This window comes from Chaetodon trifascialis, chromosome 9 (genome assembly GCF_039877785.1).
Source record: "Chaetodon trifascialis isolate fChaTrf1 chromosome 9, fChaTrf1.hap1, whole genome shotgun sequence".
Classification (NCBI taxonomy): Eukaryota; Metazoa; Chordata; class Actinopteri; order Chaetodontiformes; family Chaetodontidae; genus Chaetodon; species Chaetodon trifascialis.
In genome coordinates this window covers 5,205,981-5,218,102 of record NC_092064.1, presented here as the reverse complement: position 1 = coordinate 5,218,102, position 12,122 = coordinate 5,205,981, and the positions used below count along the sequence as shown (strand labels likewise).

General features: G+C 41.9%; 1 protein-coding gene across 1 annotated transcript; it reads left to right on the top strand.

The window, feature by feature from the left end:
* The first annotated feature begins 326 nt into the window (after positions 1-326).
* On the top strand, positions 327-11,881 carry LOC139336774 (POU domain class 2-associating factor 1). The gene is made up of 5 exons (XM_070971002.1): positions 327-356; positions 4,832-4,959; positions 10,485-10,524; positions 10,648-10,940; positions 11,322-11,881. The coding sequence occupies exons 1-5, from the start codon at positions 341-343 to the stop codon at positions 11,754-11,756; spliced, it is 912 nt and encodes a 303-aa protein (XP_070827103.1). The 5' UTR covers positions 327-340; the 3' UTR covers positions 11,757-11,881.
* Positions 11,882-12,122: the final 241 nt, after the last annotated feature.

Sequence of the window (12,122 nt, the reverse complement as noted above, 5' to 3'; positions counted from 1 at the left end):
ATTTGCATCAATGGTTTTTAATTGATTTTCTTTCTATTTGTCTGTGATGTACTGGAATGTATACATACCATTCTCCTTAATGTTCTCTCACCTTTACTTTGCCTTCATTTTGGCATTATGCAGCCTTTGGGTTTCTCTTTTTTAAATGTTTTACGTCTCATACTTATGATTCAACATTATATCAACACTGAAACTAGATGCATGAGGGAGATTTGTGGTTAGAGAAGCTGACATCCCAGGGGGATTGTTAGCCATCTTCAGGCTGTTATAAAGCACGTCCATCAACCCGCCACTTTGATTTTCTTCAGTTTAACTTTATGAGATAATCCAGTTAAGCAGTATGCACTGGGAGAAATGTAAGTACGATCCATCATTGCTCTTTTGTTACAATTCTACAAAGTAACTGTAAATTCTCATTTCATGATTGTCAGATATCATCTTATATATAATCTATTGATTAATAATAAATAATAATTGATTAATAAAGGTACAAGAGCAGCAGGCATTCTTTGAAATTTAAAACAAATACTGAATTGTTCAAATATGGGTTTCACCTTTGTGTACATTGCATTTATTGTCATTTAGAGAAGGTAAACACAATAATATGAACGTAAAATCATGTTCAGTGTCCAGTAATGCAGTCCAGTACACTAGCCTTGCAATAAATACAGCCTTCGTGAAGTCTAATTGTTCTTTTAAATAATAGTCTGGCTGAATGCTGCAGATCAGGGTTTGTTGGGAGACAGAATGTGATTGAGCCTAACCTGTTTGAATTTCCGCTGTCACTTTTTCGTCCAATTGTAGTAAATTTTCATAAAGAATTTGACTGTTTGCTAATCAGAAATGTAAAACCCAAACTAATGGATGGCTGTGCCCTGCGCTCAGCCGGTTCTCCGCTGATAATGTGCAGCATATTAAAGAAAGTTTAAAGTGACTGAATTTTAAGTTTTGGGAATGTTTGGAGAACAGAGGGAAAGAACGACAACCATTCCTCTTGTGATCTGTACCAGGATCATTGTTGAAACTGTTACATCGGGCTCCTTTGGAAAGAGGAAGGTGGTCATTTGGAAGTTGGCTGCATGTTGCTAGTGGGCTGTAATCTTGATATGCAAAATGGTAGCAGGCCTCCATCATAGTAAAATACTGCACAGCTGTGGGGCTTCCTCTTTTTTTGTTGGTTGAGTGCCTGTGCATGTGCCACGGTGATTGTTTGTCTGTCTGTGTGTGTTCATGTGTGATTGTTTCAAACAGAAAGAGATGAAAAACATCTCCTGTTCATTTGAGTTTCACTTCAAAGATCCGCACTGTAGCATTTCATTTCAAACTTGCATTTCTGCTATTTATTGCATTGGAGCATATCAGGCACACTTTTCACATAGATACAGACAGATGGAATGTGTAAGATTCTGATACTTTTATACCCAAAAGAAGTCTTATCAAACAGCTGTCATAGAAATGATCTTTGGTCTTGATATATTTTCTGAGAACCAGAAGGAACGAAGCATAGAGTTGCTTATTTGCATCTCCACAGAATGCTTTAGTTTAAATGATGACTCATAAAGTGCGTAACTGATTTCATTTAAAGGCACCATGAATGCTCTGTACATCTGCTGTTGTAAATCGCTTGCCATGATAAGCACCACACCCCTGTTTGCAGCACACTCCTCACACTCCTTACTCCTTTGCCAGGAAACCGTGCTACTGTTGGCTGTGTTACAACTGTACTTCCCAACCTCTCGCAGCATTAGAGTTGCTCCCCTATTTCCACAACAGGCATGTTTAAGATGGCACACCGGCGCTTCTGTACAGCAACTCGACAGTTAGTACTTGATCACATGAAACTGTGATGTGCAAACCTTGCTATCCAGAAGGGTCATCTTGCAGACTTTCAGATAGTTTATTTACCAGACAGAGTTTCTAGTGGATTTCTGGGAGTGGATGGGGTGAAAACTATTAACATTCACTAAACCCCTTCCCCAAATGCCGATCGCACTAAAGTGTGTTTATCTGTTATAACTTACCATGTATAACTAGCATTCCTAGCTCACCACCTTCAGTAGTAAGAGCATTTCATTAGTTCTGAACATTTGTTAAATGAGAGAGCCCCCACTGTGTAAGCTGGTCCTGGGTGGTGCTATATGTTGGAAATAATTCCAATAAAGCACAAAACAGAACCTCTGTGTTGCTATTTAAAGCATATAAGTAAATAAGTATATGCACATTCTTATTTTTTTAAAGGAAGGATATTTTTCCCTTTTATACTTGTAATACCAGGACTTACTTTACACTGCACTAGAAGAACAACCTTTCACCTGCTAACTATTGCTTTAGCACAATGTAAAGCCACAATATAGAAACCTTTTACTTTCTATACTGAAAGCAAGAAAAAGCCCGCTGGTGACAGTGTTTCCAGCCAAGTCATGGAGCTGAACTTAATTAGCTAGACAGCTGAATTTGATAAAATCTGCAAGCTGCATTTATTATTGCAGCTGTCAAAGTTGATGGGTGCTGACTAATGAGAAGCCCGCTTTAGTCTACATCTGTCTTACATAAGGACCCATTGTTTTTTGAGCTGCTATGAGTTTTGAGTAATAAATCTCCGACCATCATTGTAAAATGCATGTATAGAAAGAGAGCAGAAAGCTTGACAGGTGCAGCATCAGTAACTAAGGGGTTGGAGCTTTGTCTTACCAGTTCCTGCTTCTGTTAAGCAACATGGACTTGTCTGTACATGGCACATTGTTACACTTCAGTCAACTGCAGATAGGAATCTGGACTAGATGCTGTCAGGACACCCACAGACTAACAGAGGTTGTTGCTCTGAGAGACAAGGTGTTCCTCCTGCTGTCAGCAAGATGTGGATGTCCCGGTAATTTGGACAATATTGTTTTAATATTTTAACCCAAAAACTAGCACAGCCGGCTGCATGAGTGTTTAATTTGGGCTTTCTCAAGTGAGTAATGACACACCAAGTTTAACTGCACACCACCACAGGCTCACACTGGCTTAACTACATGCAGCCACCACTGCCCCCGCAATCCCTCCCTAACTTATGTCAGTTTCTGTTGGCAGAGATTTCCCATCCATGATTCCACCAAATGCCATGGCACATTTAAATTAGGCAGTAGGGGACACTCCTCTCCGTGTCACTCTGGCTTTGGGATTTGGACAAGAAATTTATTCAACGAGACAAGAATTCTGTCTTCAGAAAAACCTCCTGCAGCTTTGCAGCTTGGCCTCAGAGAAACTAAAATGCCGAAGGGGTTCGTAGTTACAGATGGCTTGTTTACAAAGCACTGCTAAAGTACTGAACTTTTCACCCATTATTATAATCCATCACTTTAAGACTGATATGTGTGTGTGTGGCACCAGGACAAAAGCGTAATTTTCATTTCAACTTTGGTGGAGACGTCTATCAGGAATGACTGACGTCTCTGCATTTATAGTCAGAAACCACAACATCAGACAACATGCTCATGTTGAAATCAAGTTACTTTGAATAAGACTAAATGCTAATTGTTTATGTCAAACTGTGAACTAGTATTACTCAAAGCAAATAATCTACAATGAAGTCATTTTACAATTTGTGCTAATCTGTGTCAATGACATGATTGTCATGTATATGCAAATAATTTCTTTATTCCAGTGCCACATGCACGGCTGTTGATCATGTGTTGTATCACTCACTTTCCTAGTTACAAACTAAACTATTGTACAAATTCAGTAACTATTGTACATTGTACTATTGAGGGGGTCAAGTCCTCTTCAACTTGAAGTATAAGTATTCCTGCCGACCATCACTGATGCACATCTTAAATTGAAACTGTGTGAGTTACTTGGTCACTTCCAACTGGTCACTTCCAGATGGTGTCTTCTGAGAAAGTCATCACAAAAAATGGAAATTTGAACATCTTCCATATGAAAACTGGGCAAACTCCATCTGCTGAGGAAAATTGTGTGATCCAATCAAAGGCCCAAGAACTGCTACTAACGGACTTTATCACCAGCTGCTTCCAAGATCAAAACTGCACGACATGACAGTGTTGGGAAAGGTGTTTCCCAACCTTTTTTTGGCTCGTGTCTCCTTGGAAGCTTAAGCAATGTCTCCAACCTCATCATAGGTTTAGGATCTCAATAAGTCATGAGCAATTATGTGTCATGCCTGAAATATTTTATTGTGAATAGTCTGAAAAGGTTTAACTTTTTATTTTAAAAGAAAAAGGAATTATTATAGGAAACTCAGAAAAACATATGACAGCTCATCATTTTGTCAAGAAGAAATAACGACATTACAATCCTCTCTGGAACTGTTAACAATCTTGTGAGGTGTCACATTTATTCTGTGATGCATTTGGGGTTAGAAATGCATACAATAATAACAATACACAAAGCAGTCTTTGTATTGTACCAGCAGGTTTGTGGCACAGTGAAGGTATAAAAGCATCCACAGAACATCATTTCTCACAGTCTGTTCATAAAAAGATACAGATTAGAGGGTGTCTGCGTTGTATTTTTTCATATCATAATGAAGATGATTGAAAGGTTACAGTAAAAGCTCATGTAGTAATTCTGACAATGAGATGAGTACATCCTCAAATCTTATAATACTAATACAGAAATTAAATGAGTTTATTTTACTGTCACTGTATTTCAAAACTCTTTTTGGTGTCAGAGTACATGAACGTTAGTGAGCCTGCTGAGCCATCACTGATCATGTCCACCACAGAGACTGCATCCAGACAGCTGAAGGAGAATTGAAGTCATATGCTTCCATCTCTCTCTCTCTCTCTCTCTCTCTCTCTCTCTCTCTCTCTGTTTCTGGCCTCTCTAGCGCCACCATCAGCACTGGCCAGGCCCAAACCATACCAAGGTGTTCGAGTCAGAGACCCGGTCAAAGAGCTGCTGAGGAGGAAGCGAAGTCTGGAGCCACACAACACCAAGACAGTGCCCCCTACTGTGGTGAGGACACCATGACATGCAGCATTAGCATGCACTTTGTTATGCACTTTCAATCATTACTGCAATTTGTTTATTGATTTTGTGAAATCTGAAATAAGAAATGACATTTGATCCTCATTCTGAACTCTTTAGCGCACGTTTACACACTGTTTAACTTAGTTTCATACAGGTTTGGAGAATTTACTTTGGCTCTCCACCCTTTCCAAAGAAAATCATGCTCCAAAGTGCAAACACTGAAATCGCATTCCTTCCTGTGCCTTTATCACAGTGTCATTAGTCATAAGAAACACAGGATTTGCTGTAGCAGCAGGTACAGTATGGAGCAATGATTGCTCAGGATTATGTGCTGCAGGGCTAATCAAATATTTCAAATATCTCAGCTTTGTGAAATTTTCAGACACTGAAAAAGTACTAAAAATGTAGAATTTGTGAAAATGATAAAGAACAAAGCAGCTTCTATATGTATTTCTCTACAAAACAAAACCACAAACATTTGTTTTCAGTAACAGCTAGCTTTTTATGTTGTCCTACAATGACTTCCATGACAAACACATGAACATTTTTGTTCACCTGTTTTCTCTTTGCTACACAGTCAAATAATGTCTAAATAACATGGTGCATCCATGATAATGCTTCCTTTACTGCCCTCTGATTGATTTATCGCCGTTAGTCTCCAGGCTGACATTCTCCACTCAACAGAATTGTCTTGTAGATGAACAGAGTCAACGATATCGATACTTTCTGCAGCAGGGAGAGACAAGTGGAGATCAAAAGGAAATGCACATGGCTGAACGTCCAGATTCATACTGTGCTTGTAAAAGTGAACTCTGTAGCTCTGAAGCAGCAACTCGACAATGACATGACAAACTCAAGGTTTTTCTGTGGGGAGTAATTTTTTCAAACTGAAGAGCTAACAGATAGGGCCCCTGTGGAGCCATCAGGACCCAGGGCCTATCCCAGAGCGAATGGGGGAATTTTGCTCTTATATAATCCAGGTGTTTTTCCATGACAGTTACAGCCATTCCCTGCATGGCTCCAGGGCTGGGCACACAGCCCTATGCAAAATAACTCGCAGCCTTGCCAAAGATCCCTCCCACTTGCTATTTGTTAGACCCACCAGAGCAGGAGGGGACAGACAGACAGACACACACACACACACACACACACACACACACACACACACACACACACACACACACACACACACACACACACACACACACACACACACACACCCCTTCACATTCTTTGATAAGACAGAAAAAAATGAAGGATCAAGAAGGGGAAGTTGCATGTCTCAAAATGTACTCAAAAATACCCATCTTTCACTGTGAGACCATTTCTCTGGAAAGTCTTATTGGTTATCGTTCAAGGGTTCATGAACTCTAGTTTACACCAATTCTTCTGAGCAGCTTTCATTCCTTTTGTGTACTTTTGACCTTAGGGTTGTGTTAAAGGGTTTCTTTGACATCATGACAATTGTGTCTTTTCACTTCTATGTCAGGAGTTACATGAGTCATCATGTGCACTGTAAAACAGTGGTGTTACAGGGAGTTATATGCTGGAGTTATTTATTGACACAATGACTTGCCTAGCAAGCTCAGAGTGATGGCAAAACTCCTGCCTTGAATCATAGTTAGATATTTGACCAGGCCATTGTTTGGGGTGAAGTGCCCCTTTAAAGGCTGACAGTTTCCAGCTTTAAATCAGAGGGCAGCCCTTATTTTTCCAGATTGGCTGAGCCTGATGTGAAGGGCAGCAGGTTGATGATGTACAAAGCACTTGACACAGTGCCTGAAGTGCTCTCAGTTTACAGTTAAACACACCCAGCACAGACAACAAATTGTATTATTGATATTGCTACTAATTGCTTAATGTTATAACAGAGCAATGTACACTCTACTGCTGTCAAAGCTGTAAAACTAACCAGCTGCTGTCTGCTGTCGTCCCTCAGGCATCTGACAGCACAGGTCAGGTGACAGGAAGCTCTCTTTGACCGCTCATGCCAGCTATCACTGCTGCCTCTCTCATCCATCCATCCATCCATCCATCCATCCATCCATTTTCTCCCGCTTATCCGGGGCAGGGTCGCGGGGGGAGCAGTCTGAGCAGGGACGCCCAGACTTCCCTCTCCCCAGACACTTCCCCCAGCTCTTCCGGGGGGATCCCGAGGCGTTCCCAGGCCAGCTGAGTGACATAGTCACCCCAGCGTGTCCTGGGTCTTCCCCGGGGTCTCCTCCTGGTGGGACATGCCTGGAACACCTCCCTAGGGAGGCGTCCAGGGGGCATCCGATAAAGATGCCCGAGCCACCTCAGCTGACTCCTCTCGATGTGGAGGAGCAGCGACTCTACTCTGAGCTGCCTCTCTTATTCCTTCTTATTGTTCTCATTACACATTATGTACTGTATCATTGCTTATTCTGCACTCACCCTCATAGGGACTGACAGACCAATGCATACACATGTCTTTCCCAAGAGAGGGAAATATATTGCTCTATTATATTATTCTGACAGCTGTAAGTACTAGTCTATGCCCAGCAATATACAATCAGTTGGCACAGAAATCTGAAACGGACTCTGCATTGAAGGACTGCAACATTAAAATTCTTTCACATGCATTTATTACTCATTAAATCTGAATGATAGACTATAATAACATAACATGAAGGAGACATTCCGCATAGTGAAAATGTCTTCTTCGAATCCTAAAAACATCAAGAGAAAAACATGAAACATAGGAAGTGTCTGGCTGCATTTCTGCTCAGTGCTGGACATGATAGACAGGTGCCCCTCAGTGCACAGGTAATGAATAAAGATCTCACCTAAAACAAGGTTAGTTACCTTGAAAGGCTCTTCACTGTCCTCATGAAAAAATAATAAATATATGAATAATTATAAAATTATTAAAATGATGTCCATTTCTGGTGAGCTTGTGTGTCTTATTCAGGTGATGCATCTGTAGCTAATGTCTGTTTTTGTCATGTGACATGGAAGAAAGCTCCAGAACAGCTACTGATGGACTAATGTCATGAAACTGTCTAAACATGAATTTAGGAAATTGTAAAGGCAGCAGCAAGGTGAACAGGCTATGGCTAGCGGGGCACTGAATTTCAGTATCCTTCAGGTTCTGCACCTCACTTCACTGATATCACTGATGATCTGTAGATGGGCTCTGCAGAAACTGCAGGCCTCCTGCTCAGGACATTGCACAAACATGCCAATGTGTAATGTTTACAGTCAGGAGGCTTTCAATTCCTCCTCTGGTTCAGGAGTTTTGCCTTCTCACATTTCCTTAAGAACTACTTGTTTCTGAGCTTCCTTTAGTAGGGTGGAGATGTGTGCTATGACAGGTTCTCTGTGATGCTGATTCACCTGAACCTCAGCCCCACTGATGTAGACAGGGGGTGTGTCTTTGCCTCCTTTTTTCTGAAATCGACATGACGTTGAGCAGTATGTTGTTCTCCGTGCGCCACCCCTCAAAACTGTTGATTTCCTCTCCAAATTAAATTCTCATTATTGCTTGACTGCGATCGGCTGGCGACCGGTCCAGGGTGTACCCTGCCTCTTGCCCTTTGACAGCCGAGATAGGCTCCGACCCCCCTGCGACCCCGAAAGGGATAAGCGGCATAGAAAATGGATGGATGGATGGATGGATGGATGGATGGATGGATGGATGGATGGATGGATGGATGGATGGATGGATGGATTATTGCTTGAAATCCACCACAAACTTCAGTCACGGGTCATGGATGCAGTCATGGGTGTGCAGGATGAAGCACTTCTAGATGCAGCAGTCTCAGATCCAGAGTTTTAGACGTACACATGTGCCACCAGTTTTTCTTTTTCCCTTTTAACACTTTATTATACATGAATGAGGGGCTTCTGCTTTAGTAGCCAGTGATGTCCTGGATCACCTGCTCCATATCTTCCTTGTTATTGGTGTTCTGTCTCTCTGCTTTGCCTCCTTGATACCAGCTTTCAGTCTTGCTCTGGCATTGTTGCTTCCTCTTCACCTGACAGAAAGCCAGCTTTTTTGACCCTGCATAGGGCTCTCCTCTCTCCATTAATCCAGGCTTTCTGGTCATGGATTACATCAATAGTGTGATCACCACATCATCAACACATTTGTGCATGATGTCACTAACGATGTATATTCCCCAAGATTGATGTGGTTCTCCTGGGTGACAGCATCTCTGAACATCTGCTCGTATTTGCACTCAAAACAACATTTCATTTCAACAACATCTGGCAGTCTTCCTCACCAGATGGAGTTTGCTCAATTGTGACCTAGTAATCATGCAAAACCACAATATTTTCTTGTCGTTTTTGGATTAACCCCTAACCTTCAGGTGCCATGTGCAATCAGCATCTTACATAAAGAGTTGCTTTGTACATCTGACCATTTTCCACCTGCAGTCCAATATTAGGTCAAAATTTAACTTTCACTCTTGACCCCTGAATTACATTAGAAGGACATAACAAATGTGGACAAGTGATACAAGAGATTAAAGGATAAGTTCCATCTTAAAACAAAAATCACTTACTCATATGTATGTTGAAAGAGTCTATGGTTGCTATAAATGTTCTCCACTCTCCACACTGCCTGAAAAGAGATCCCTTCTTATAACAGTTTCCCTTTTTGAAATTGCACTGAAATTGCTTCAACAATGGATGTCGTTGCAGCCAGCATTGAAGAAACAGAAGAAACAAGTACAGTGTCCAATAACTCTGTGCAAGCATTGTATAACAATATAAGATCAAGTTGAGAAAGTGTAAACCTACTGTATTTTCAGGGGTTTCAGAGGTCATCTTAATCAAAGCTCTTTTAATACACTTGATACAACTTCTGAGAAGAGCGTTCTGAGAATTGTTAATTGTCTTCCTAATCTACCTCCATATGGGTGTAGCCAGACTCCAGCCTGTCTCTTTGCACAACCTCCACTGGTGTAAAACAAGTGTGTCTGTTGCACCTTTAGGGAATATGTTATCCACCTACGCAATCTGATCAGTTGTTTAGTTGCAGCTTATAGGTATCCAGCAAACTACGGTACGTGGAACACATGCATCCACTGCCAGAAAGATACAGATCTATTTATCACATATTTTTAAGAATGTTTTATCATGCAAAAAGTCACAAAATTCAGCTTCAGTCACACATAAATTCATTTTTAAGCTGATGAACACAAAGCTCAAGACCATACCAGTGTATGGAGATACTAACAAATTCTTACTAGTATCTCTAACACACACACACACACACACACACACACACACACACACACACACACACACACACACACACACACACACACACACACACACACACACACACTTAAATTATAATCTCAGCTCAGATGCTGCTCACACCTGGACTTGATCAGTTCAAGTGTAAATACCTCATATTTATATATCAACATTAGAGTGTGACGAGTCCTACCACAGGGACATGTGATCACGGCTCTACTGCAAATTACTGACATGCACAACTCACTTCTTTAATTGTTGTTTTGTCTGTTTTTTTTTAGGATGTGGTCGCTCACAACAACCAGTCTGCATACACACAAGGTATATGGTATAACAGCTGCATCTCTGAGTTACCGCACACACTGACCAAATTGATTACTGTAAGTAAAGCACACGTCTCTGCTTGTCCCTGAAGACTCACTCAAACTTCTCTTTGAAATGCAGGCATCTTTGGCACTGATGCTGTCGGCAGCTCCCCAGCTGAGCCATCGAATTCAGTCAGTGATGGAGGGCTGCAGTGTGCAGCATGGAAAGCTGCACCCTCTAACACCAGCGCTGGCTTGCAGCCTGCTGTAGCACCCTGGTCTTCATCTGACTACAACCAGCAGGACCGTTCCGTTCAGACTCTGGCCTACTCAGCCACCCCCTCCCTCACTGCCGATGTGTACATGCAGACTCTGTGTCCCAGCTACACCATGCTTACCTACACGCACGCACCACTGCTCACTAACTTTGGGGTGAGTAGGAGGCAACTGCTGAACAAAAACATGCTTAAAATTATACCAAGCGAGGCTTTGCAGAATGGTGCAGACTAAAAATCCTGGTGGCCAGCACCATTGCTTCTCCAGGAAGTAATGCTACTTTCAATAATTCAGGGAATTCAGGGAAAAAAAATCTCCCCATTGCTCACCATGCCAGCCATATTGTCCCTGCACAAACCAGTTTCCTGTCATTTCATGAACTTCTGATTGGCTGTACTGTTTGTATTGTGTAAGAAGAAACAATCTCAACCTAAACAAGGCGATTGCAGTTTTCAGCAAATGTTTGTGTCTTTGCTAGTTTTAGTTACTTTGTGATCAGCATTAACATTTTAGTCATATTTGTTGTTGTTGTTCCAGACCATACCTATGACCCCTGCACCAGCCTCCCTCCCCCAAATGGAGCTCCCAGACTCAGGGTTGACCTACCTCCCCTGGGCCCAGCCCCTCACCACCATATCTACCATGCCCAGTCCGGGGGTCCAGTTTGCCCCTGGCTCTGCAGCCCTGCCCGGGTCACCTCTGGTCCACATGCCCTTGTCCATGTCTTTGACCACCATGATCCCTCAGCTGGAGGCTCAGAGTGTCGATCCTCAGCCACAGATACTTGACCTCCCGCAGCGTTCAGACCACCAGCTGGACCCTGAACCACAAAGTCAGTCTCTGGATGAAGATCCAGTGGTAGAGCCAGAGTCACCGAGTCTCCTAGATAAACTTCTGGAAGATCAAAAGAATGATGGCAGCAAGGAGGACAAAGACTCATACAGCAACTCTCTCTTCATTCCAAGTGTGTGAAAACAGGAGAGTTCTAGTGTCCATGGAGAGCAGTAATTTTTCTGTTTGTTTTAAAGAATGATTAAAGGATAATGTGGGTTTATTACAACTTGGGTCCTCAATTTCTGGCTGTGGGCATATTCTCAATATTATGATAGCACTGCACTTGTGATCATTAATTGTAATTGCTGAGATCAATGTTGGATTAATGACCTGGGAAAATGGGTAAATCCACACAGATCCAAGGCACTCAGGGGCCGGGCAGGGCCCCCAGGCTGTCTCTTGACAAAAATTCTGACATTTAACAAATGATGTTGCCACATTTCCAGATCTCAGCAATTAATTTAAGACATGCATAGGTGTGATTGATGGTCAGAAATACTAAAA

Bases quoted from the DNA above. Each gene is read 5' to 3' on its own strand.
- LOC139336774 (XM_070971002.1), top strand. The intron at 4,960-10,484 runs GTGAGGACACCA...GTTTTTTTTTAG, and splicing joins AGACAGTGCCCCCTACTGTG to GATGTGGTCGCTCACAACAA. The intron at 10,525-10,647 runs GTATATGGTATA...TTTGAAATGCAG, and splicing joins CCAGTCTGCATACACACAAG to GCATCTTTGGCACTGATGCT.